We start from the raw sequence: 25000 nt of genomic DNA, 5'->3' as shown, positions 1-25000 counted from the left end.
GGTCTCGCGAGAATTGGTGGGAAATCGCGCCGGAGAGCCGACCCCTCGCGAAAATTGGAAGGAAATCTCGCGAGAAGTGGGGGAAACAGCGCCTGAGCAGCGTTCTCTCGCGAGATTTCGAAAGCGAATCTCGCGGGAGCAGCCAATTTCTGGCGAGAATGGGTGGGAAATCGCGCCGGGGAGCCGACCTCTCGCGAAAATTGGGAGGAAATCTCGCGAGAAGTGGGGGAAACAGCGCCTGAGCGCCGTTCTCTCGCGAGATTTCGGAAGCGAATCTCGCGGAGCAGCCAATTTCTGGCGAGAATTAGTGGGAAATCGCGCCAGGGAGCCAGGATCTCGCGAGAATTGGTGGGAAATCGCGCCGGGGAGCCGTCCTCTCGCGAGAATTGGGAAGGTTATCGCACTGAGCGGCCTAGGTCTCGCGAGAATTGGGGAGAAATAGCGCTGGAGGAAGCGTCCTCTCGCGGGACTTGGAAGGAAATCGCGCGGAGAGGCCTATTTCTCGCGAGAAGTGTGGAAAGGGCCGTATTCCTGTGGGACTTGGGGGGAAGAGGTCTACTTCTCGCGGGAACAGGGGAAATCGCGTGGTGAGGCGTCTTCTCGCGAGATTTGGAAAGGCAAGGCTCGGGGCGGCCTACTTCTCGGGAGAACTGAGGGGAAATCGAGCCGGGGAGACGTTCTCTCGCGAGAATTGAGAGGAAATCTCGCGGAGAGGACTATTTCTCGCGAGACCTCGTGGAAAATCGCATCGGTGAGCAGGATCTCTCGCGAGACTTCAGAGGAAATCGCGCGGAGAGCTCTACATCTCGCGAGAACTCGGGGAAAACGCGCGGAAAGGGGCGTATTCCCGCGAGACTTGGGGAGGGAGAGTCCTGCTTCTCGCGAGAACACGGGGGAACTATGGGGCCGTATTCCCGCGAGAGTTGCGAGCGGCCAATCGCAGAAGGAAGGAAATCTCGCAGAAAGGGCCAAGTTCTCGCGGGAGGTCGCTCCAAATCGCGCCGCCGAGCTCTCCGCCGCCATTTTGGTTGAGGGCAAATTTATTCTCAATATATATTTCTATTTCTAGATAAGAGCTATATAAATTATATCAATATATATTATATCTATATATAAATCTATATTTTAAATAGATATTTATTCTAAATATATTTCTTTATTCTAAATGTAAATTTCTATTTATAGGCAGAGAGCTGAATAAATTATATCTATATATAAATCTATCTATCTATCTATCTATCTATCTATCTATAAATCTATATTTTAAATAGATATTTATTCTAAATATATTTCTTCCTTCTCAATATATATTTCTAGATAGGGAGCTGAATAAATTATATATATATAAATCTATATATAAATCTATCTATCTATCTATAAATCTATATTTTAAATAGATATTTATTCTAAATATATTTCTTCATTCTCAACGCATATTTCTATTTATAGGCAGAGAGCTGTATAAATTATATCTATATATAAATCTATCTATCTATCTATCTATAAATCTATATTTTAAATAGATATTTATTCTAAATATATTTCTTCATTCTCAACGCATATTTGTATTTATAGGCACAGAGCTGTATAAATTATATATATATATATATATATATATATATATATATATATATGTTTTAAATACTTATTTATTCTAAATATATTTCTTCATTCTCAATGCATATTTCTATTTATAGGCAGAGAGCTGTATAAATTATATATAAAATAGATATTTATTCTAAATATATTTCTTCATTCTCAACGCATATTTCTATTTATAGGCAGAGAGCTGAATAAATTATATATATATATAAATCTATCTATCTATCTATCTATAAATCTATATTTTAAATAGATATTTATTCTAAATATATTTCTTCCTTCTCAACGCATATTTCTATTTATAGGCAGAGAGCTGAATAAATTATGTATATATATAAATCTATCTATCTATCTATCTATCTATCTATCTATAAATCTATATATAAAATAGATATTTATTCCAAATATATTTCTTCATTCTCAACGCATATTTCTATTAATAGGCAGAGAGCGGTATAAATTATATCTATATATAAATCTATATATAAACCTATATATATACATAATAGATATTTATTTATTTATAGATATTTATTTATTTGGCAGAGAGCTGAATAAATTATATATATATATAAATCTATCTATCTATCTATCTATAAATCTATATTTTAAATAGATATTTATTCCAAATATATTTCTTCCTTCTCAATATATATTTCTATTTCTAGATAGAGAACTGAATAAATTATAGAGAGAGCTGATATAACTTATATAGCTCTCTATCTAGAAATAGAAATATATATTGAGAATAAATATGCCCTCAACCAACATATATATAGTTACACAGTTATAATTTTTACACACACATATATATATATACACACAGATATCATTTATATAGATATAATTTAGACAGATATACAGATATATAGAGAGAGACAGATATTATTTATACGGTCTTAGTGAAGCCTTATCTTTAACCCTGGAGGGTCCAGCGGTCCGCCTGACCCCGTGGGCAGAGGGGAGAAACTACTCCAGAGACGTCTTGGTCGGAGAAAAGAGATTTATTTGAAAAAAAAACAGCATGCTGGGGCAACCAGCAGAATAACTTCTGCTAACTGGCTGCGCCCAATTTCACATTTACAAACTTTCTTATACCTTGAAAATACCCTCCCTCCCCCAAGCTTCCCCAAAATCCTCTCCAATCAGCTAGCAAGTTTTAGCTTACTCCCTAATATGGCATATGACTAGCTAAGCCCCCTCCCTCCCTTGTTTGTGTGCTCCTTGTCCTCTTGCGTTTCTGCAGCAGGAAGCATAGCATGTGCAAAAAAAAAGAAACGACCGTCTGGCCAAATATAGCAAGCAACTGCTAGCTGAGAGAAAACAAAGGAAATGGGGCCTCCCTGCTAGCCAGAAGAAAGAGGAAGCGGGCCCCTCTGCAAGGCCGCTGCTCTCTCTGCTAGCCAGCAGAAAGGGGAAGTGGGCCTCTTCCAAACTCTCTTCCAAACTCAGCAAAGCAAGCAACTTATCAGAGCGATTTATCAGAGCAATTCACTTAAATATAAAATAGAGGGAATACCTTCCCTCTCCCTTCACTAGGGGGTCCCTAACGTCGATGGGGACGGTCCTAGGAGGTCCCTAACGTCGGAGGGGATGGTCCTAGGGGGTCCCTAACGTCGGAGGGGACGGTCCTAGGGGGTCCCTAAGGTCGGAGGGGACGGTCCCAGGAGGTCCCTAACGTCGGAGGGGAGGGTCCTAGGAGGTCCCTAAGGTCGGAGGGGACGGTCCTAGGAGGTCCCTATTTTCTTTCCAGAGGGTGGAATAGGTCTCTATTTTCAAGGGAGAAACTTCATAGGAGGTCCCTATTTTCATGGGAGAAAGAGACGTCATAGGAGGTCCCTATTTTCTTTCCAGAGGGCAGAATAGGAGGTCCCTATTTTCATGGCAGAATGCGGAAGAGGAGGTCTCTATTCTAATTGCGGAATGTGGAATAGGAGGTCCCTATTTTCCTTATAGAGGGAGGAAGAGGAGGTCCCTATTTTCACAGGAGAAACGTTGGAGGGGACGGCATAGGAGGTTCCTATTTCCATTGCAGAATATGGAATAGGAGGTCCCTATTCTCATCGCAGAATGCGGAATAGGAGGTCTCTATTTTCAGTGCAGAATTTGGAATAGGAGGTCCCTATTCTCATCGCAGAATGTGGAATAGGAGGTCCCTATTCTAATTGCAGAATTTGGAATAGGAGGTCTCTATTTTCATCGCAGAATTTGGAATAGGTCTCTAATTTCATCGCAGAATATGGAATCGGAGGTCTCTGATTTCATCGCAGAATGCGGAATAGGAGGTCTCTATTTTCATTGCAGAATTTGGAATAGGTCTCTAATTTCATCGCAGAATTTGGAATAGGAGGTCTCTAATTTCATCGCAGAATGCGGAATAGGAGGTCTCTATTTTCATCGCAGAATATGGAATAGGAGGTCCCTATTCTCATTGCAGAATATGGAATAGGTCTCTAATTTCATTGCAGAATATGGAATAGGAGGTCTCTATTTTCATTGCCGAATTTGGAATAGGAGGTCTCTATTTTCATTGCAGAATTTGGAATAGGAGGTCTCTATTTTCATTGCAGAATGTGGAATAGGAGGTCTCTAATTTCATTGCAGAATGTGGAATAGGAGGTCCCTATTCTCATCGCAGAATGTGGAATAGGAGGTCCCTATTCTCATTGCAGAATGTGGAATAGGAGGTCTCTATTTTCATTGCAGAATGTGGAATAGGAGGTCTCTAATTTCATCGCAGAATATGGAATAGGTCTCTATTTTCATTGCAGAATTTGGAATAGGTCTCTAATTTCATTGCAGAATATGGAATAGGAGGTCTCTATTTTCATCGCAGAATGCGGAATGGGAGGTCCCTATTCTCATCGCAGAATGCGGAATGGGAGGTCCCTATTCTCATCACAGAATGTGGAATAGGAGGTCTCTATTCTCATCGCAGAATGCGGAATGGGAGGTCCCTATTCTCATCACAGAATGTGGAATAGGAGGTCTCTATTTTCACTGCAGAATGTGGAATAGGAGGTCTCTATTTTCATTTCAGAATATGGAATAGGAGGTCCCTATTTCCATTGCATTTCCTTAAATTTTTTAAGGATTAAATGTAAAAGTTACATTTACATTTAATTGTTAAAGGATTAAATGTAAAAATTAAATTTAATTTAATTAAAGTTTAAAATTAAATTAAAAAATTTAAAGGATTAAATTTTAAAATTAAAATTGAAATTAATTTTGACTTAAATAGAAGGTCCCTATATTCATCACAGAATTTGGAATAGGAGGTCCCTATTTTCATTAATTCAATTTAAAAGTAACGATGAAATGATGAAAGGATGACATTTAAAAATTTAATTAAATTTTGTAAGGATCAAATGTGAACGTTACATTTACATTTAATTGTTATAGGATTAAATGTAAAAATTAAAATTAAAATTAATTTTGACTTAAATAGGAGGTCCCTATTCTCATCGCAGAATGCGGAATGGGAGGTCCCTATTCTCATCGCAAAATGCGGAATAGGAGGTCCCTATTCTCATCGCAAAATGCGGAATGGGAGGTCTCTATTTTCATCGCAGAATGCGGAATAGGAGGTCCCTATTCTCATCGCAGAATGCGGAATAGGAGGTCTCTATTTTCATCGCAGAATGCGGAATAGGAGGTCCCTATTCTCATCGCAAAATGCGGAATGGGAGGTCTCTATTTTCATCGCAGAATGCGGAATAGGAGGTCCCTATTCTCATCGCAAAATGCGGAATGGGAGGTCTCTATTTTCATCGCAGAATGCGGAATAGGAGGTCCCTATTCTCATCGCAGAATGCGGAATAGGAGGTCTCTATTTTCATCGCAGAATATGGAATAGGAGGTCCCTATTCTCATCGCAGAATGTGGAATAGGAGGTCCCTATTCTCATCGCAGAATGCGGAATGGGAGGTCCCTATTTTCATTTCAGAATATGGAATAGGAGGTCCCTATTTCCATTGCATTTCCTTAAATTTTTTAAGGATTAAATGTAAAAGTTACATTTACATTTAATTGTTAAAGGATTAAATGTAAAAATTAAATTTAATTTAATTAAAGTTTAAAATTAAATTAAAAAATTTAAAGGATTAAATTTTAAAATTAAAATTGAAATTAATTTTGACTTAAATAGAAGGTCCCTATATTCATCACAGAATTTGGAATAGGAGGTCCCTATTTTCATTAATTCAATTTAAAAGTAACGATGAAATGATGAAAGGATGACATTTAAAAATTTAATTAAATTTTGTAAGGATCAAATGTGAACGTTACATTTACATTTAATTGTTATAGGATTAAATGTAAAAATTAAAATTAAAATTAATTTTGACTTAAATAGGAGGTCCCTATTCTCATCGCAGAATGCGGAATGGGAGGTCCCTATTCTCATCGCAAAATGCGGAATAGGAGGTCCCTATTCTCATCGCAGAATGCGGAATAGGAGGTCTCTATTTTCATCGCAGAATGCGGAATAGGAGGTCCCTATTCTCATCGCAAAATGCGGAATGGGAGGTCTCTATTTTCATCGCAGAATGCGGAATAGGAGGTCCCTATTCTCATCGCAAAATGCGGAATGGGAGGTCTCTATTTTCATCGCAGAATGCGGAATAGGAGGTCCCTATTCTCATCGCAGAATGCGGAATAGGAGGTCTCTATTTTCATCGCAGAATATGGAATAGGAGGTCCCTATTCTCATCGCAGAATGTGGAATAGGAGGTCCCTATTCTCATCGCAGAATGCGGAATGGGAGGTCCCTATTTTCATCGCAGAATATGGAATAGGAGGTCCCTATTCTCATCGCAGAATATGGAATAGGAGGTCCCTATTCTCATCGCAGAATTTGGAATAGGTCTTTAATTTCATCGCAGAATTTAGAATAGGAGGTCTCTAATTTCATCGCAGAATGCGGAATAGGAGGTCTCTATTTTCATTGCGGAATTTGGAATAGGAGGTCTCTAATTTCATCGCAGAATATGGAATGGGAGGTCTCTATTTTCATTGCAGAATGTGGAATAGGAGGTCTCTATTTTCATTGCAGAATGTGGAATAGGAGGTCTCTATTTTCATTGCAGAATTTGGAATAGGAGGTCTCTAATTTCATTGCAGAATGTGGAATAGGAGGTCTCTATTTTCATTGCAGAATTTGGAATAGGAGGTCTCTATTTTCATTGCAGAGCGGTGGAATAGAAGGTCTCTATTTTCATTGCAGAATGTGGAATAGGAGGTCTCTATTTTCATTGCAGAACGGTGGAATAGGAGGTCTCTAATTTCATTGCAGAATGTGGAATAGGAGGTCTCTATTTTCATTGCGGAATTAGGAATAGGAGGTCTCTATTTTCATTGCAGAACGGTGGAATAGGAGGTCTCTATTTTCATTCAGAATGTGGAATAGGAGGTCTCTATTTTCATCGCAGAATTTGGAATACGTCTCTAATTTCATAGCAGAATTTGGAATAGGAGGTCTCTATTCTCATTGCAGAATGTGGAATGAGAGGTCTCTAATTTCATCGCAGAATTTGGAATGGGAGGTCTCTAATTTCATTGCAGAATATGGAATAGGACGTCTCTATTTTCATTGCAGAATGTGGAATAGGAGGTCTCTATTTTCATTTCAGAATGTGGAATAGGAGGTCTCTATTTTCATTGCAGAATGTGGAATAGGAGGTCTCTATTTTCAGTGCGGAATTTGGAGTAGGAGGTCTCTATTTTCATCGCAGAATTTGGAATAGGTCTCTAATTTCATCGCAGAATTTGGAATAGGAGGTCTCTAATTTCATTGCAGAATGTGGAATAGGAGGTCTCTATTTTCATCGCAGAATGCGGAATGGGAGGTCCCTATTCTCATCGCAGAATGTGGAATAGGAGGTCCCTATTCTCATCGCAGAATGCGGAATGGGAGGTCCCTATTCTCATTGCAGAATGCGGAATTGGAGGTCCCTATTCTCATCGCAGAATGCGGAATAGGAGGTCTCTATTTTCATCGCAGAATGTGGAATAGGAGGTCCCTATTTCCATTGCAGAATTTGGAATAAGAGGTCCCTATTTTCATCGCAGAATGCAGAATGGGAGGTCCCTATTTTCATCGCAGAATGCGGAATGGGAGGTCTCTATTTTCATTGCAGAATGTGGAAGCGGAGGTCTCTATTTTCATCGCAGAATGCAGAATAGGAGGTCTCTAATTTCATTGCAGAATGTGGAATCGGAGGTCTCTATTTTTACTGCAGAATATGGAATAGGAGGTCTCTATTTTCATCGCAGAATTTGGAATAGGAGGTCTCTATTTTCGTCGCAGAATGCGGAATAGGAGGTCTCTATTTTCATCGCAGAATGTGGAATAGGAGGTCTCTAATTTCATCGCAGAATATGGAATAGGAGGTCTCTATTTTCATTGCAGAATGTGGAATAGGAGGTCTCTATTTTCATTGCAGAATGTGGAATAAGAGGTCTCTAATTTCATTTCAGAATGTGGATTACGAGGTCTCTATTTTCATTGCAGAATGTGGAATAGGAGGTCCCTATTTCCATTGCAGAATATGGAATAGGAGGTCTCTATTTTCATTGCAGAATGTGGAATAGCAGGTCTCTATTTTCATTGCAGAATATGGAATAGGAGGTCTCTATTTTCATTGCAGAATGTGGAAGAGGAGGTCTCTATTTTCATCGCAGAATGCAGAATAGGAGGTCCCTATTCTCATCGCATAATGCGGAATAGGAGGTCTCTAATTTCATCGCAGAATGTGGAATAGGAGGTCTCTATTTTCATCGCAGAATATGGAATAGGAGGTCTCTAATTTCATCGCAGAATAAGGAATAGGAGGTCTCTAATTTCATCGCAGAATGTGGAATAGGAGGTCTCTAATTTCATCGCAGAATGCGGAATAGGAGGTCTCTATTTTCATCGCAGAATGCGGAATAGGAGGTCCCTATTTTCATTGCAGAATTTGGAATAGGAGGTCTCTATTTTCATCGCAGAATTTGGAATAGGTCTTTAATTTCATCGCAGAATTTGGAATAGGAGGTCTCTATTTTCATTGCAGGATGTGGAATAGGAGGTCACTATTTTCATTGCAGAATGTGGAATGGGAGGTCTCTAATTTCATCGCAGAATGCGGAATAGGTCTCTATTTTCATTGCGGAATTTGGAATAGGAGGTCTCTATTTTCATTGCAGAATTTGGAATAGGAGGTCTCTATTTTCATTGCAGAATTTGGAATAGGAGGTCTCTATTTTCATTGCGGAATTAGGAATAGGAGGTCTCTATTTTCATTGCAGAATGTGGAATAGGAGCTCTCTATTTTCATCGCAGAATATGGAATAGGAGGTCTCTATTTTCATCGCAGAATATGGAATAGGAGGTCTCTATTTTCATTGCAGAATTTGGAATAGGAGGTCTCTATTTTCATTGCAGAATTTGGAATAGGAGGTCTCTATTCTCATCGCAGAATATGGAATAGGAGGTCTCTATTTTCATCGCAGAATATGGAATAGGAGGTCTGTATTTTCATTGCAGAATGTGGAATAGGTCTCTAATTTCATTGCAGAATTTGGAATAGGAGGTCTCTAATTTCATCTCAGAATGTGGAATGGGAGGTCCCTATTGTCATCGCAGAATGCGGAATGGGAGGTCTCTAATTTCATTGCAGAATGTTGAATAGGAGGTCTCTATTTTCATTGCAGAACGGTGGAATAGGAGGTCCCTATTCTCATTGCAGAATGTGGAATAGGAGGTCTCTAATTTCATTGCAGAATGTGGAATAGGAGGTCTCTATTTTCATCGCAGAATTCGGAATGGGAGGTCCCTATTTTCATTGCAGAATGCGGAATAGGTCTCTAATTTCATTGCAGAATTTGGAATGGGAGGTCTCTAATTTCATCACAGAATTTGGAATAGGACGTCTCTAATTTCATCGCAGAATATGGAATAGGAGATCTCTATTTTCATCGCAGAATATGGAATAGGAGGTCTCTATTTTCATCGCAGAATATGGAATAGGAGGTCTCTATTTTCATTGCAGAATTTGGAATAGGAGGTCTCTATTTTCATTGCAGAATTTGGAATAGGAGGTCTCTATTCTCATCGCAGAATATGGAATAGGAGGTCTCTATTTTCATCGCAGAATATGGAATAGGAGGTCTGTATTTTCATTGCAGAATGTGGAATAGGTCTCTAATTTCATTGCAGAATTTGGAATAGGAGGTCTCTAATTTCATCTCAGAATGTGGAATGGGAGGTCCCTATTGTCATCGCAGAATGCGGAATGGGAGGTCTCTAATTTCATTGCAGAATGTTGAATAGGAGGTCTCTATTTTCATCGCAGAATCTGGAATAGGAGGTCTCTATTTTCATCGCAGAATCTGGAATAGGAGGTCTCTATTTTCATTGCGGAATTTGGAATAGGAGGTCTCTATTTTCATTGCAGAATTTGGAATAGGAGATCTCTATTTTCATCGCAGAATGCGGAATGGGAGGTCTCTATTTTCATTGCAGAATTTGGAATAGGTCTCTAATTTCATCACAGAATATGGAATAGGATGTCTCTATTTTCATTGCGGGACGCGGGTGGCGCTGTGGGTAAAAGCCTCAGCGCCTAGGGCTTGCCGATCGAAAGGTCGGCGGTTCGAATCCCCGTGGCGGGGTGCGCTCCCGTTGCTCGGTCCCAGCGCCTGCCAACCTAGCAGTTCGAAAGCACCCCCAGGTGCAAGTAGATAAATAGGGACCGCTTACTGGCGGGAAGGTAAACGGCGTTTCCGTGTGCTGCGCTGGCTCGCCAGATGCAGCTTTGTCACGCTGGCCACGTGACCCGGAAGTGTCTCCGGACAGCGCTGGCCCCCGGCCTCTTGAGTGAGATGGGCGCACAACCCCAGAGTCTGTCAAGACTGGCCCGTACGGGCAGGGGTACCTTGACCTTTTTACTTATTTTCATTGCAGAATGTGGAAAAGGAGGTCTCTATTTTTATCGCAGAATTAGGAAAAGGTCTCTAATTTCATCGCAGAATATGGAATAGGAGGTCCCTATTCTCATCGCAGAATGCGGAATAGGAGGTCCCTATTTCCATTGCAGAATGTGGAATAGGAGGTCCCTATTCTCATCGCAGAAATCCCTCCTTCTGGAACCCCCTTCAAATCCCAGAACCCCCTTCAAGTCCTTCCTTCTAGAACCTTCTGGAAATCTCTCCTTCCGGAACCCCCTAGAAATCCCTCCTTCCGGAACCCCCTGGAAATCTGGAACCCCCTGGAAATCCCTCCTTCCGGAACCCCCTTCAAATCCCAGAACCCCCTTCAAGTCCTTCCTTCCAGAACCTTCTGGAAATCCCTCCTTCCGGAACCCCCTGGAAATCCCAGAATCCCTTTGAAATCCGAAACCCCCTTCAAATCCTTCCTTCCGGAACCCCCTGGAAATCCCTCCTTCCGGAACCTTCTTCAAATCCCTCCTTCTGGAACCCCCTAGAAATCCCTCCTTCCGGAACCCTCTAGAAATCCACAGAAACGTCGGCTTCCAGAAACTTCCATTTTAATATTCCAAGCGGTTCCGAAAATAAAAAGAAATTGTTTTATTTTCTTCCAAGTCCGGCGGATACAATGACAATTCAATACAAAAGTCATGATGAAAGGGTGAAATGTCAAAATTAAAATTAAAATTTAATTATGAGAGGATTAAATGTGAACATTAAATTAATATTTAAGGATCAAATTTAAAAATGAAATTTACATTTAATTATTGAAGGAACAAATCAAAAAATGAAATTTACATTTAATCGTTAAAGAACTCAATTTAAAAATGAAATTTAAATTTAAAATGATTTTTGAAAGGGTCAAATGGAAAAATTAAAATCAAACTTAACTATGAAAGGATTAAATCAAAAAAATAAATTTGAATTTAAAATGATTTTTTTTAAGGGTCAAATGGAAAAATTAAAATCAAATTTAATTGTGAGAGGATTAAATTAAAAAAATAAATGGAAATTTCATTTCTAAATTTAGGACGGTTCAGAAATTGAGGACAACCCTCCCCCCAAAATAGACAAATTCAAACAATCGGAATAATTCCCATTTGAATAATCAGAATAATTCCCATTTGAATAATCGGAATAATTTGAATAATCGGAATAATTCCCATTTGAATAATCAGAATAATTCCCATTCGAATAATCAGAGTAATTCCCATTTGAATAATCGGAATAATTACCATTTGAATAAACGGACTAATTGCCATTCAAATAATTGGAATAATTTACATTCAAATAATCGGAATAATTCCCATTCGAATAATCGGAATAATTTGAATAATCGGAATAACTCCCATTCGAATAATCAGAATAATTCCCATTCGAATAATCGGAATAATTTGAATAATCGGAATAATTCCCATTCGAATAATTGGAATAATTCCCATTCGAATAATCGGACTAATTGCCATTCGAATAATTGGAATAATTTACATTCAAATAATTGGAATAATTGCCATTCGAATAATCGGAATAATTTGAATAATCAGAATAATTCCCATTCGAATGATCGGAATAATTCCCATTTGAATAATCGGAATAATTCCCATTCGAATAATCAGAATAATTCCCATTCGAATAATCGGGATAATTTGAATAATCGGAATAATTCCCATTCGAATAATCGGACTAATTGCCATTCGAATAATTGGAATAATTCCCATTCGAATAATCGGCCTAATTGCCATTCAAATAATTGGAATAATTCCCATTCGAATAATCGGACTAATCGCCATTCGAATAATCGGAATAATTTACATTCGAATAATTGGAATAATTCCCATTCGAATAATCAGAATATTTTGAATAATCAGAATAACTCCCATTCGAATAATCAGAGTAATTCCCATTCGAATAATAAGAATAATTCCCATTCGAATAATCGGACTAATTGCCATTCAAATAATTGGAATAATTCCCATTCGAATAGTCAGAATATTTTGAATAATCAGAATAATTCCCATTCGAATAATCGGAATAATTCCCATTCGAATAATCAGAATAATTCCCATTCGAATAATCGGAATAATAGGGAGAACGAAGGGGAAATTGGGGGAAATTCTGGATTTTTCTTGGCGCCGTCGGTTTCTTCCTGTTTCCCCGGAAACGACCCCGGAACGTTCCGGAAAAATCGGGGGCGGAGTCACGACCTCCAAAAGGACGGGGGGAGGAATCCCTTGGGGAGGGGAATTTCGTTCCGCCGCAAACATTCCTGGGAAAAGATAATAATAATAATAATAATAATAATAATAATAATAATAATATAATGTATTACTATTAGTATTATAATAATTATTTCATTTCTTGACTGCTTTACACTCCTAAAAACGTTCCTTATGATAGAAATGAAATTATAATGAAATTCTACAAATGAAATTATTATTATATGCAATAAATTAAAAGATAATAATAATAATAATAATATATTACTATTAGTATCATAATAATTATTTCATTTCTTGACTGCTTTACATTCCTAAAAACGTTCCTTATGATAGAAATGAAATTATAATGAAATTCTACAAATGAAATTATTATTATATGCAATAAATTAAAAGGTAATAATAGTAATAATAATAATAATAATAATAATAATAATAATAATAATAATATATTACTATTAGTATTATAATAATTATTTCATTTCTTGACTGCTTTACATTCCTAAAAACGTTCCTTATGATAGAAATGAAATTATAATGAAATTCTACAAATGAAATTATTATTATATGCAATAAATTAAAAGATAATAATAATAATATTACTATTAGTATTATAATAATTATTTAATTTCTTGACTGCTTTACATTCCTGAAAACGTTCCTTATGATAGAAATGAAATTATAATGAAATTCTACAAATGAAATTATTATATGCAATAAATTAAAAGATAATAATAGTAATAATAATAATAATAATAATAATAATAATAATATATTACTATTAGTATTATAATAATTATTTCATTTCTTGACTGCTTTACATTCCTAAAAACGTTCCTTATGATAGAAATGAAATTATAATGAAATTCTACAAATGAAATTATTATTATATGCAATAAATTAACAGATAATAATAATAATAATAATAATAATAATAATAATAATAATATATTACTATTAGTATTATAATAATTATTTCATTTCTTGACTGCTTTACATTCCTGAAAACGTTCCTTATGATAGAAATGAAATCATAATGAAATTCTACAAAGGAAATTATTATTATATGCAATAAATTAACAGATAATAATAATAATAATAATAATAATAATAATAATAATAATATATTACTATTAGTATTATAATAATTATTTCATTTCTTGACTGCTTTACATTCCTGAAAACGTTCCTTATGATAGAAATGAAATCATAATGAAATTCTACAAAGGAAATTATTATTATATGCAATAAATTAACAGATAATAATAAAAATAATAATATATTACTATTAGTATTATAATAATTATTTCATTTCTTGACTGCTTTACATTCCTAAAAGCGTTCCTTATGATAGAAATGAAATCATAATGAAATTCTACAAGTGAAATTATTATTATATGCAATAAGTTAAAAGATAATAATAATAATAATAATATATTACTATTAGTATTAGTATTATAATAATTATTTCATTTCTTGACTGCTTTACATTCCTAAAAACGTTCCTTATGATAGAAATGAAATTATAATGAAATTCTACAAATGAAATTATCATTATATGCAATAAATTAAAATTTAATAATTTTGAATGCAAAAATTTCAAATGCAAAAATTCTGAATAATTCCGAATGCAAACATTTCAAATGCAATAATTTCAAATCCAGTAATTTTGAATGCAATCATTTCAAACAAAATAATTTCAAATAAAAGTAATTTCAAATGCAATTATTTCAAACGCAATAATTTAGAATGCAATAAATTCAAATGCAGAAATTTGGAATGCAAACATTTCAAATGCAATAATTTCAAATGCAGAAATTTCAAATGCAATAATTTTGCATGCAAAAATTTCAAATGCAGTAATTTCAAATACAATAAATTCAAATGCAGAAATTTGAAATGCAATAAATTCAAATGCAATTATTTCAAATGCAATAATTCTGAATGCAAAAATTTCAAATGCAGAAATTTGGAATGCAATCATTTCAAACGCAATAATTTAGAATGCAACAATTTGGAATGCAATAAATTCAAATGCAATAATTTCAAATTTAATTTGAATGCAATAATTCCTAATGCAATAATTTCAAGTGCAATAATTTGGAATGCAAAAATTTGGAATGCAATAATTTCAGATGCAATAATTTAGAATGCAATAATTTCAAATGCAATAATTTCAAATGCAGTAATTTCAAATGCAATAATTTCAGATGCAATAATTTTGAATGCAATAATTTGGAATGCAATAATTTGAATTTTAATTTGAATGCAATAATTCCTAATGCAATAATTTCAAATGCAATAATTTTGAATGCAATAATTTCAGATGCAATAATTTAGAATGCAATCATTTCAAATGCAATAATTTAGAATGCAAAAATTTCAAATGCAATAAATTCAAATGCAATAACTTCAAATTTAATTTGAATGCAAAAATTTCAAGTGCAATAATTTCAAATGCAATAATTTCAGATGCAATAATTTCAAATGCAGAAATTTCAAATGCAATAATTTTGCATGCAAAAATTTCAAATGCAGTAATTTCAAATACAATAAATTCAAATGCAAAAATTTCAAATGCAATAATTTCAAATGCAGAAATTTCAAATGCAATAAATTCAAATGCAAAAATTCAAAATGCAATTATTTCAAATGCAATAATTCCGAGTGCAATAATTTCGAATGCAATAATTTGGAAGAATTGGCAAATAATTTGCAATCATTTTACCTCCAGAAACTGCTTCAACCGGATGAAGGATCCCATTTGGCCGGTGCTGGTGATCTCTTCGATCCTGCAGGGATCAAGTGGGAGATTTTAATTGCAAAACGGTGAAACGAAAGGAAAGGAATCAAACAAAGGAACGAAACAAATTCAAGAAAAGATATAAATAAAATAGGAAATAGGAAATGAAAAATATAAATATAAATAAAATAATAAGCAAAGAGTAAATGAAAGATATAAATATAAATAAAATGGTAAATTTTATTTATTATATTTATTTTATTTATTATATTATACATAATATATATTATTGTATTTATATTATATTTATTTTTTTATTTATTATAAATAAAACAGTAAATGAAAAATTAAAAAAAATAGTAAATGAACAGTAAATGAAAAATATAAATATAAATAAAATGGTAAATTTTATGAACGAAACAAGCTCAAGAAAAGATATAAATAAAAGAGGAAATAGGAAATGAAAAATAAAAAAATAAATAAAATAATAAGCAAAGAGTAAATGAAAGATATAAATATAAATAAAATGGTAAATTTTATGAACGAAACAAGCTCAAGAAAAGATATAAATAAAATAGGAAATAGGAAACGAAAAATATAAATATAAATAAAATAATAAGCAAAGAGTAAATGAAAGATATAAATATAAATAAAATGGTAAATTTTATTTATTTATTATATTTATTATATTATATATAATATATATTATTATATTTATATTATATTTATTTTTTTTATTTATTTATTATAAATAAAACAGTAAATGAAAAATTTAAATAAAATAGTAAATGAACAGTAAATGAAAAATATAAATATAAATAAAATGGTAAATTTTGTTTATTTATTATATTTATTTTATTTATTATATTATATATAATATATATTATTATATTTATTTTTTTATTTATTATAAATAAAACAGTAAATGAAAAATTTAAATAAAATAGTAAATGAACAGTAAATGAAAAATATAAATATAAATAAACTAGTAAATGAACAGTAAATGAAAAATATAAATATAAATAAAATAGTAAATGAACAGTAAATGAAAAATATAAATATAAATAAAATAGTAAATGAACAGTAAATGAAAAATATAAATATAAATAAAATAGTAAATGAACAGTAAATGAAAAATATAAATAATATAAAGAAAATATAAAGAAAATAAATAAAAAGGAAAGGAAAATAAATAAAACAAAACATAAAGAAAATAAACCAAATGAAACATAAATGTAATAAATAAAATAGGAAGAAAATATATAAAAATTAAATGGAAACAAAGAAAACGAAAAGTAAACCAAATGAAAAATAAAATATAATAAATATAATATAAATATAATAAATAAAAGCGAAATGGAATTAAAATAAGTAAAATAAACAAAATGAAATAAAAGAATAAATAAAATTCCCGTTGCAACTGGAAATTTTTCTTATAGCAAATGGCCAATTTTGACAATAAACCTGATTGGCAACGGAATTAATTGACTGCAAATTTTGCAATAAATATGCGGGGGAAATGCAAATTTTGATTATAGATATGATTGGCAGGTACCTTGGCAGATATTCCTCTCTGATCAAGATGATCATCTTCCAAAATTGGGCCTGGTAGACTTTCACGAGGGCGTTGCCGCAGACCTAATAATAATAAAAATTAATAATAATAATAATAATAATAATAATAATAATAGACAGGAGACCCGAGTACCTGGAGTACTACTAGTAGTACTACTACTTCTCCCCTTCTCCCGCCCGCAGAAAAGCACCCAAACGGGGGCAACAATAATTAATAATAATAATAATAATAATTAACAACAATAATAATTAATAATAATAATAATAAGTAACAATAATAATTAATAATAATAACAACAATAATTAATAATAATAATAAACAACAATTAATAATAATAATAAACAATTAATAATAATAATAATAATAAACAATTAATAATAATAATAATAATAATAATAATAATAATAATAAACAATAGTAATACTAATAATAGTAACCAACAAGGTGTCAGTAGTAGTAGTAGTAATAGAAGCCAACAAGGTGAGTCCCTTTAATTATACTACTACTACTAATAATAATAATTAACAACAGTAATTAATAATAATAATTAACAAAAATAATAATAATAAATAATAATAATAAACAACCATAATAATAATAATAATAATTAACAACAACAATAATAATCAACAACAATAAATAATAACAACTAACAATAATTAATAATAATAATCAATAATAATTAATAATAATAAACAACAACAACAATTAATAATAATAATAATAATTAACAACAACAATAATAATCAACAACAATAAGTATAATAATTAATAATAATAATAATAATCAGCAATAATAATAAATACGATAAAACAACAGTAATGAAAAGCAATAATAGAAATAAAAATAAGAAAAACAACCAAAAGCAATAATAATATGATAAAAGGAAATCCAAGTGAAATCAAAAAAAGAAATAAATGAAATGGAAATGAAATGAATTAAGTAGAATCCAATAAGTGAAATAAAAATAAAACCAGTAAGTCAAATACGGTAATAATAATGAAATGAAATGTTTCCTCCAGGAAACAGGAAATCCCCTCCCCTCCGCTTCCTGTTCCCGGACGCCTGGGTCCCACCTCCAGGAAACAGGAAAGGGGAAACAGGAAACAAGAAGGGGGAAACAGGAAATCCCCTCCCCTCCCGGATGCCTGGGTCCCACCTCCAGGAAACAGGAAATGGGAAAGGAAACAGGAAATGAGAAATCCCCTCCCCTCCATCCCGGACGCCTGGGTCCCACCTCCAGGAAACAGGAAATGGCAAATTCCCTCCCCTCCAGGACACCTGGGTCCCACCTCCAAGAAACAGGAAACAAGGAAGGGAAAACAGGAAATCTCCTCCCCTCCATCCCGGACGCCTGGGTCCCACCTCCAGGAAACAGGAAATGGCAAATTCCCTCCCCTCCCGGACACCTGGGTCCCACCTCCAAGAAACAGGAAACAAGGAAGGGAAAACAGGAAATCCCCTCCCCTCCATCCCAGACGCCTGGGTCCCACCTCTAAGAAACAGGAAACAAGGAAGGGAAAACAGGAAATCCCCTCCCCTCCATCCCGGACGCCTGGGTCCCACCTCCAGGAAACAGGAAACAAGGAAGGGAAAACAGGAAATCCTCTCCCCTCCATCCCGGACGCCTGGGTCCCACCTCCAAGAAACAGGAAACAAGGAAGGGAAAACAGGAAATCCCCTCCCCTCCATCCCGGACGCCTGGGTCCCACCTCCAGGAAACAGGAAATGAAACGAAATGGGAAATCCCCTCCCCCCTCCCGGACACCTGGGTCCCACCTCCAGGAAACAGGAAATGAAACGAAATGGGAAATCCCCTCCCCCCTCCCGGACGCCTGGGTCCCACCTCCAGCAAACAGGAAATGAAACGAAATGGGAAATCCCCTCCCCCCTCCCGGACACCTGGGTCCCACCTCCAGGAAACAGGAACCAAGAAACAGGAAATCCCCTCCCCTCTCCCGGACGCCTGGGTCCCACCTCCAGGAAACAGGAAATGAAACAGGAAATGGGAAATCCCCTCCCCCCCTCCCGGACGCCTGGGTCCCACCTCCAGCAAACAGGAAATCCCCTCCCCTCCGCTTCCTGTTCCCGGACACCTGGGTCCCACCTCCAGGAAACAGGAAAGGGGAAACAGGAAACCAGAAGGGGGAAACAGGAAATCCCCTCCCCTCCCGGACGCCTGGGTCCCACCTCCAGCAAACAGGAAATCCCCTCCCCTCTCCCGGACGCCTGGGTCCCACCTCTAGGAAACAGGAAATGGGAAAGGAAACAGGAAATGGGAAATCCCCTCTCCCCTCCCGGACGCCTGGGTCCCACCTCCAGCAAACAGGAAATCCCCTCCCCTCTCCCGGACGCCTGGGTCCCACCTCCAGGAAACAGGAAAGGAAACAGGAAATGGGAAATCCCCTCTCCCCTCCCGGACGCCGGGGTCCCACCTCCAGCAAACAGGAAATCCCCTCTCCCCTCCCGGACGCCTGGGTCCCACCTCCAGCAAACATGAAATCCCCTCCCCTCTCCCGGACGCCTGGGTCCCACCTCCAGGAAACAGGAAATGAAACAGGAAATGGGAAATCCCCTCTCCCCTCCCGGACGCCGGGGTCCCACCTCCAGCAAACAGGAAATCCCCTCCCCTCCCCCGGACGCCTGGGTCCCACCTCCAGGAAACAGGAAATGGGAAAGGAAACAGGAAATGGGAAATCCCCTCCCCTCCCGGACGCCTGGGTCTCCAGGAAACCCCCACTCCCCTGCCCTGGATGCCTGGGTCCCACTTCTGGGAAACAGGAAATGGGGAAACAGGAAATCGCCTCCCCTCCCAGACGCCTGGGTCCCACCTCCAGGAAACAGGAAATCCGCTCCCCTCCATCCGGGGCGCCTGGGTCCCACCTCCAGGAAGTGGGAAATCCCCTCCCCTCCCGGGCGCCTGGGTCCCACCTCCAGAAAATGGGAAACAGGAAATTCCCCATTCCGCCCCCCTCCCCTCTAGGAAACAGGAAACCCCCCTCCCTCCCCCCTAGCCCATCCCGGATGCCTGGGTCCCACCTCTAGGAAACAGGAAATGGGAAAGGAAACAGGAAATGGGAAATCCCCTCCCCCTCCCAGACGCCTGGGTCCCACCTCCAGGAAACAGGAAACAAGAAACAGGAAATCCCCTCCCCTCTCCCGGACGCCTGGGTCCCACCTCCAGGAAACAGGAAACAAGAAAGGGGAAACAGGAAATCCCTCCTCTTCCCTCTCCAGGAAACAGGAAATCCCCCATTCCCCTCCCCCTCCCAGACGCCTGGGTCCCACCTCCAAGAAACAGAAAACAGGAAATCCCCTCCCCTCCCGGACGCCTGGGTCCCACCTCCAGGAAACAGGAAACAAGGAAGGGAAAACAGGAAATCCCCTCCCCTCCATCCCGGACGCCTGGGTCCCACCTCCAGGAAACAAGAAAGGGGAAACAGGAAATCCCTCCCCTTCCCGAAACAGGAAATCCCCCATTCCCCTCCCCCTCCCGGACGCCTGGGTCCCACCTCCAAGAAACAGGAAACAGGAAATCCCCTCCCCTCCCGGACGCCTGGGTCCCACCTCCAAGAAACAGGAAACAAGGAAGGGAAAACAGGAAGTCCCCTCCCCTCCCAGACGCCTGGGTCCCACCTCCAGGAAACAAGGAAGGGAAAACAGGAAGTCCCCTCCCCTCCCGGATGCCTGGGTCCCACTTCCAGGAAACAGGAAGTCCCCTCCCCTCCCGGACGCCTGGGTCCCACCTCCAGGAAACAAGGAAGGGAAAACAGGAAATCCCCTCTCCTCCTCTCCCCCCAGATCCTACCTCCAAGAAACAGGAAGTCCCCTCCCCTCCCGGACGCCTGGGTCCCACCTCCAGGAAACAAGGAAGGGAAAACAGGAAATCCCCTCCCCTCCTCTCCCCCCAGATCCTACCTCCAGGAAACAGGAAGTCCCCTCCCCTCCCGGATGCCTGGGTCCCACCTCCCGGAAACAGGAAACAGGAAATGCCCTCCCCGCCCCCACTTCCTGCCCCGGACGCCTGGGTCCCACCTCCAGGAAACAAGGAAGGGAAAACAGGAAATCCCCTCCCCTCCTCTCCCCCCAGATCCTACCTCCAGGAAACAGGAAGTCCCCTCCCCTCCCGGACGCCTGGGTCCCACCTCCAGGAAACAGGAAGTCCCCTCCCCTCCCGGACGCCTGGGTCCCACCTCCAAGAAACAGGAAGTCCCCTCCCCTCCCGGACGCCTGGGTCCCACCTCCAGGAAACAAACAGGAAACAGGAAATGCCCTCCCCGCCCCCACTTCCTGCCCCAGACGCCTGGGTCCCACCTCCAGGAAACAAGGAAGGGAAAACAGGAAATCCCCTCCCCTCTTCTCCCCCCAGATCCTACCTCCAGGAAACAGGAAGTCCCCTCCCGGACGCCTGGGTCCCACCTCCAGGGAACAAACAGGAAACAGGAAATGCCCTCCCCACCCCCACTTCCTGCCCCGGACGCCTGGGTCCCACCTCCAGGAAACAAGGAAGGGAACACAGGAAATCCCCTCCCCTCCTCTCCCCCCAGATCCTACCTCCAGGAAACAGGAAGTCCCCTCCCCTCCCGGACGCCTGGGTCCCACCTCCAGGAAACAGGAAGTCCCCTCCCCTCCCGGACGCCTGGGTCCCACCTCCAAGAAACAGGAAACAGGAAGTCCCCTCCCCTCCCGGACGCCTGGGTCCCACCTCCAGGAAACAAACAGGAAACAGGAAATGCCCTCCCCGCCCCCACTTCCTGCCCCGGACGCCTGGGTCCCACCTCCAGGAAACAAGGAAGGGAAAACAGGAAATCCCCTCCCCTCCTCATCCTACCTCCAGGAAACAGGAAGTCCCCTCCCCTCCCGGACGCCTGGGTCCCACCTCCAGGAAACAAACAGGAAACAGGAAATGCCCTCCCCGCCCCCACTTCCTGCCCGGATGCGTGGGTCCCACCTCCAAGAAACAGGAAACAGGAAATCCCCTCCCCTCCTCTCCCCCCAGATCCTATCTCCAGGAAACAGGAAGTCCCCTCCCCTCCCGGATGCCTGGGTCCCACCTCCAGGAAACAAACAGGAAACAGGAAATGCCCTCCCCGCCCCCACTTCCTGCCCCGGACGCCTGGGTCCCACCTCCAGGAAGTCGAAGAGGATGGTGGCTGTCACGTCGGCCAATGGCTCCGAATTCAAAGTCTGGGCCAACCAGCGCCAGGCCTGGTTGAGTCCGTGCGGGTGGTTCTGGGAAATAATCGAATATTAACGTCAAATGATTTGAATAATAAAATATTCAAATTAGGGGGAAAAGAAAACATGGCGATTCCAATATGGGGTTGAAATCGAAGATTAACGTCAAATTATTTGAATAATAAAATATTTAAATTAGGGGGGAAGGAAAAAATTGCGATTCCAATATGGGGTTGAAATAAAAATAAAACAAATAAAATAAGATCAGTAGATTAAAATAAATGAAGCAAAAATAAACACAAAACAAAGCAAAAATACAATAAATGAAATAAAAATAACACAAATAAAATAACATCAATAATATAAAGCACAAATAAAATAAAATAGATATAAAACAAATATAAAACAAATATAAAACAAATAAATAAAATAAAATAAAAATAAATAAAATAAATAAAATAAAAAATAAAAAAATTAAGTAAAATAAATTATCTTTAATAAATGAAATAAAAATAACACAAATAAAATAACATCAATAATATAAAGCACAAATAAAATAAAATAAATCTAAAACAAATATAAATATAAAACAAATAAAATAATAAATAAATAAAATAAAATAAAAATAAAATAAAATAATAAAATAATTGAAAATAAAAAAAATTAAGTAAAATAAATTATCTTTGATAAATGAAATAAAAATAACACAAATAAAATAACATCAATAATATAAAGCACAAATAAAATAAAATAAAATAAATCTAAAACAAATATAAAACAAATAAAATAATAAATAAATAAAATAAAATAAAAATAAATAAAATAAAATAATTGAAAATAAAAAAAATTAAGTAAAATAAATTATCTTTCATAAATGAAATAAAAATAACACAAATAAAATAACATCAATAATATAAAGCACAAATAAAATAAAATAAATATAAAACAGATATAAAACAAATAAAACAATAAATAAATAAAATAAAATAAAAAAATATAAAAAAGTAAAAAAAATTAATTATCTTTCATAAATGAAATAAAAATAACACAAATAAAATAAAACAAATATAAAACAAATATAAAACAAATAAAATAATAAATAAATAAAAAAATTAAGTAAAATAAATTATCTTTCATAAATGAAATAAAAATAACACAAATAAAATAAAATAAAATAAATATAAAACAAATATAAAACAAATAAAACAATAAATAAAATAAAATAAAATAAAAATAAATAAAAAAAATTTAAGTAAAATAAATTGATTATATTTAATCCACCTCCCCGGAAAGGCAGCCCAGGGTCATCCATCCCCACCCGGAATTTTCCGGAATTTTCCGGAATTTCCCGGAACCTCTTACCCCCTGCCCATCCCCGTAGGGCCATCGCAGAGTCAAGATGGCGGCGTAGAGGCGGATCATTCCGGACATGCGCTTGAGGAAGTTGTCCTGGGGCTCCGGGGTCGAGTCGTGGGATTGGTAGCCCAGGAGCCTGGGGGGCGGGAGGGCCGTCAATCCATCTGTCAATCGATCTCAATCTATCCGTCTATCAGTCAATCAATCAATCAGTCCATCCACTGATCTATCCATCTCTCAATCTATCCATCCATCAATCAATCAATCAATACATCCATCAACCCATCCATCCATCTCAATCTATCCATATATCCATCTGTCAATCAATCAATCAATCAATCAGTCAGTCAGTCAATGTATCTATCTATCCATATATCCATCAATCAATCAATCTATCAACCCACCCATCCATCAGTCAATCAATCCGTCCATCCATGTCAATCTATCCATATATCCATCCATCAATCAATCAATCAATCAATCAGTCAGTCGATCTATCTATTTATCTCTCAATCTATCCACCCACCCATCAATCAATTAATCAATCAATCAATCCATCCATCAACCCATCCATCCATCTCAATCTATCCATATATCCATCTGTCAATCAATCAATCAATCAGTCAATGTATATATCTATCCATATGTCCATCAATCAATCTATCCATCAATCAATCAATCCATTCATCCATCTCAATCTATCCATCCATCAATCCATCCATCCATCCGTCAATCAATCAATAAATCAATCAACCCACCCATTCATCAGTCAATCAATCCGTCCATCCATGTCAATCTATCCATATATCCATCCATCCATCCATCAATCAATCAGTCGATCCATCTATCTATCTCTCAATCTATCCATCCACCCACCCACCAATCAATCAATCAATCCATCCATCAACCCATCCATCCATTTCAATCTATCCATATATCCATCTGTCAATCAATCAATCAATCAATCAATCAGTCAATGTATATATCTATCCATAACCATCAATCAATCTATCTATCCATCAATCAATCCATTCATCCATCTCAATCTATCCATCCATCCATCCATCAATCCATCCATCCATCAATCAATCAATAAATCAATCAACCCACCGATCCATCAGTCAATCAATCCGTCCATCCATGTCAATCTATCCATATATCCATCCATCCATCATTCCATCAATCAATCAGTCGATCCATCTATCTCTCAATCTATCCACCCACCCACCCATCAATCAATCAATCAATCAATCAATACATCCATCAACCCATCCATCCATCTCAATCCATCCATATATCCATCTGTCAATCAATCAATCAATCAATCAATCAATGTATATATCTATCCATATATCCATCAA

General features: G+C 37.3%; 1 protein-coding gene across 1 annotated transcript in view; it reads right to left on the bottom strand.

Moving 5' to 3' along the window:
* Positions 1-12709: 12709 nt before the first annotated feature.
* GLE1 (GLE1 RNA export mediator) overlaps positions 12710-25000 on the bottom strand; it is a 47517-nt gene continuing 35226 nt past the window's right edge. Inside the window, exons 12-16 of the mRNA XM_053374067.1 lie at positions 23646-23775; positions 22233-22337; positions 17084-17166; positions 15514-15577; positions 12710-12835 (exon numbers count right to left, since the gene is read on the bottom strand). Coding sequence (XP_053230042.1) covers positions 12767-12835; positions 15514-15577; positions 17084-17166; positions 22233-22337; positions 23646-23775 — 451 coding nt within the window. The 3' untranslated portion in view covers positions 12710-12766. The remainder of the gene's footprint in view (positions 12836-15513; positions 15578-17083; positions 17167-22232; positions 22338-23645; positions 23776-25000) is intronic.

The sequence above is a fragment of the Podarcis raffonei genome, chromosome Z (genome assembly GCF_027172205.1).
Source record: "Podarcis raffonei isolate rPodRaf1 chromosome Z, rPodRaf1.pri, whole genome shotgun sequence".
In the NCBI taxonomy this organism is placed as follows: Eukaryota; Metazoa; Chordata; class Lepidosauria; order Squamata; family Lacertidae; genus Podarcis; species Podarcis raffonei.
This window is presented reverse-complemented; position numbering and strand designations above follow the sequence as displayed.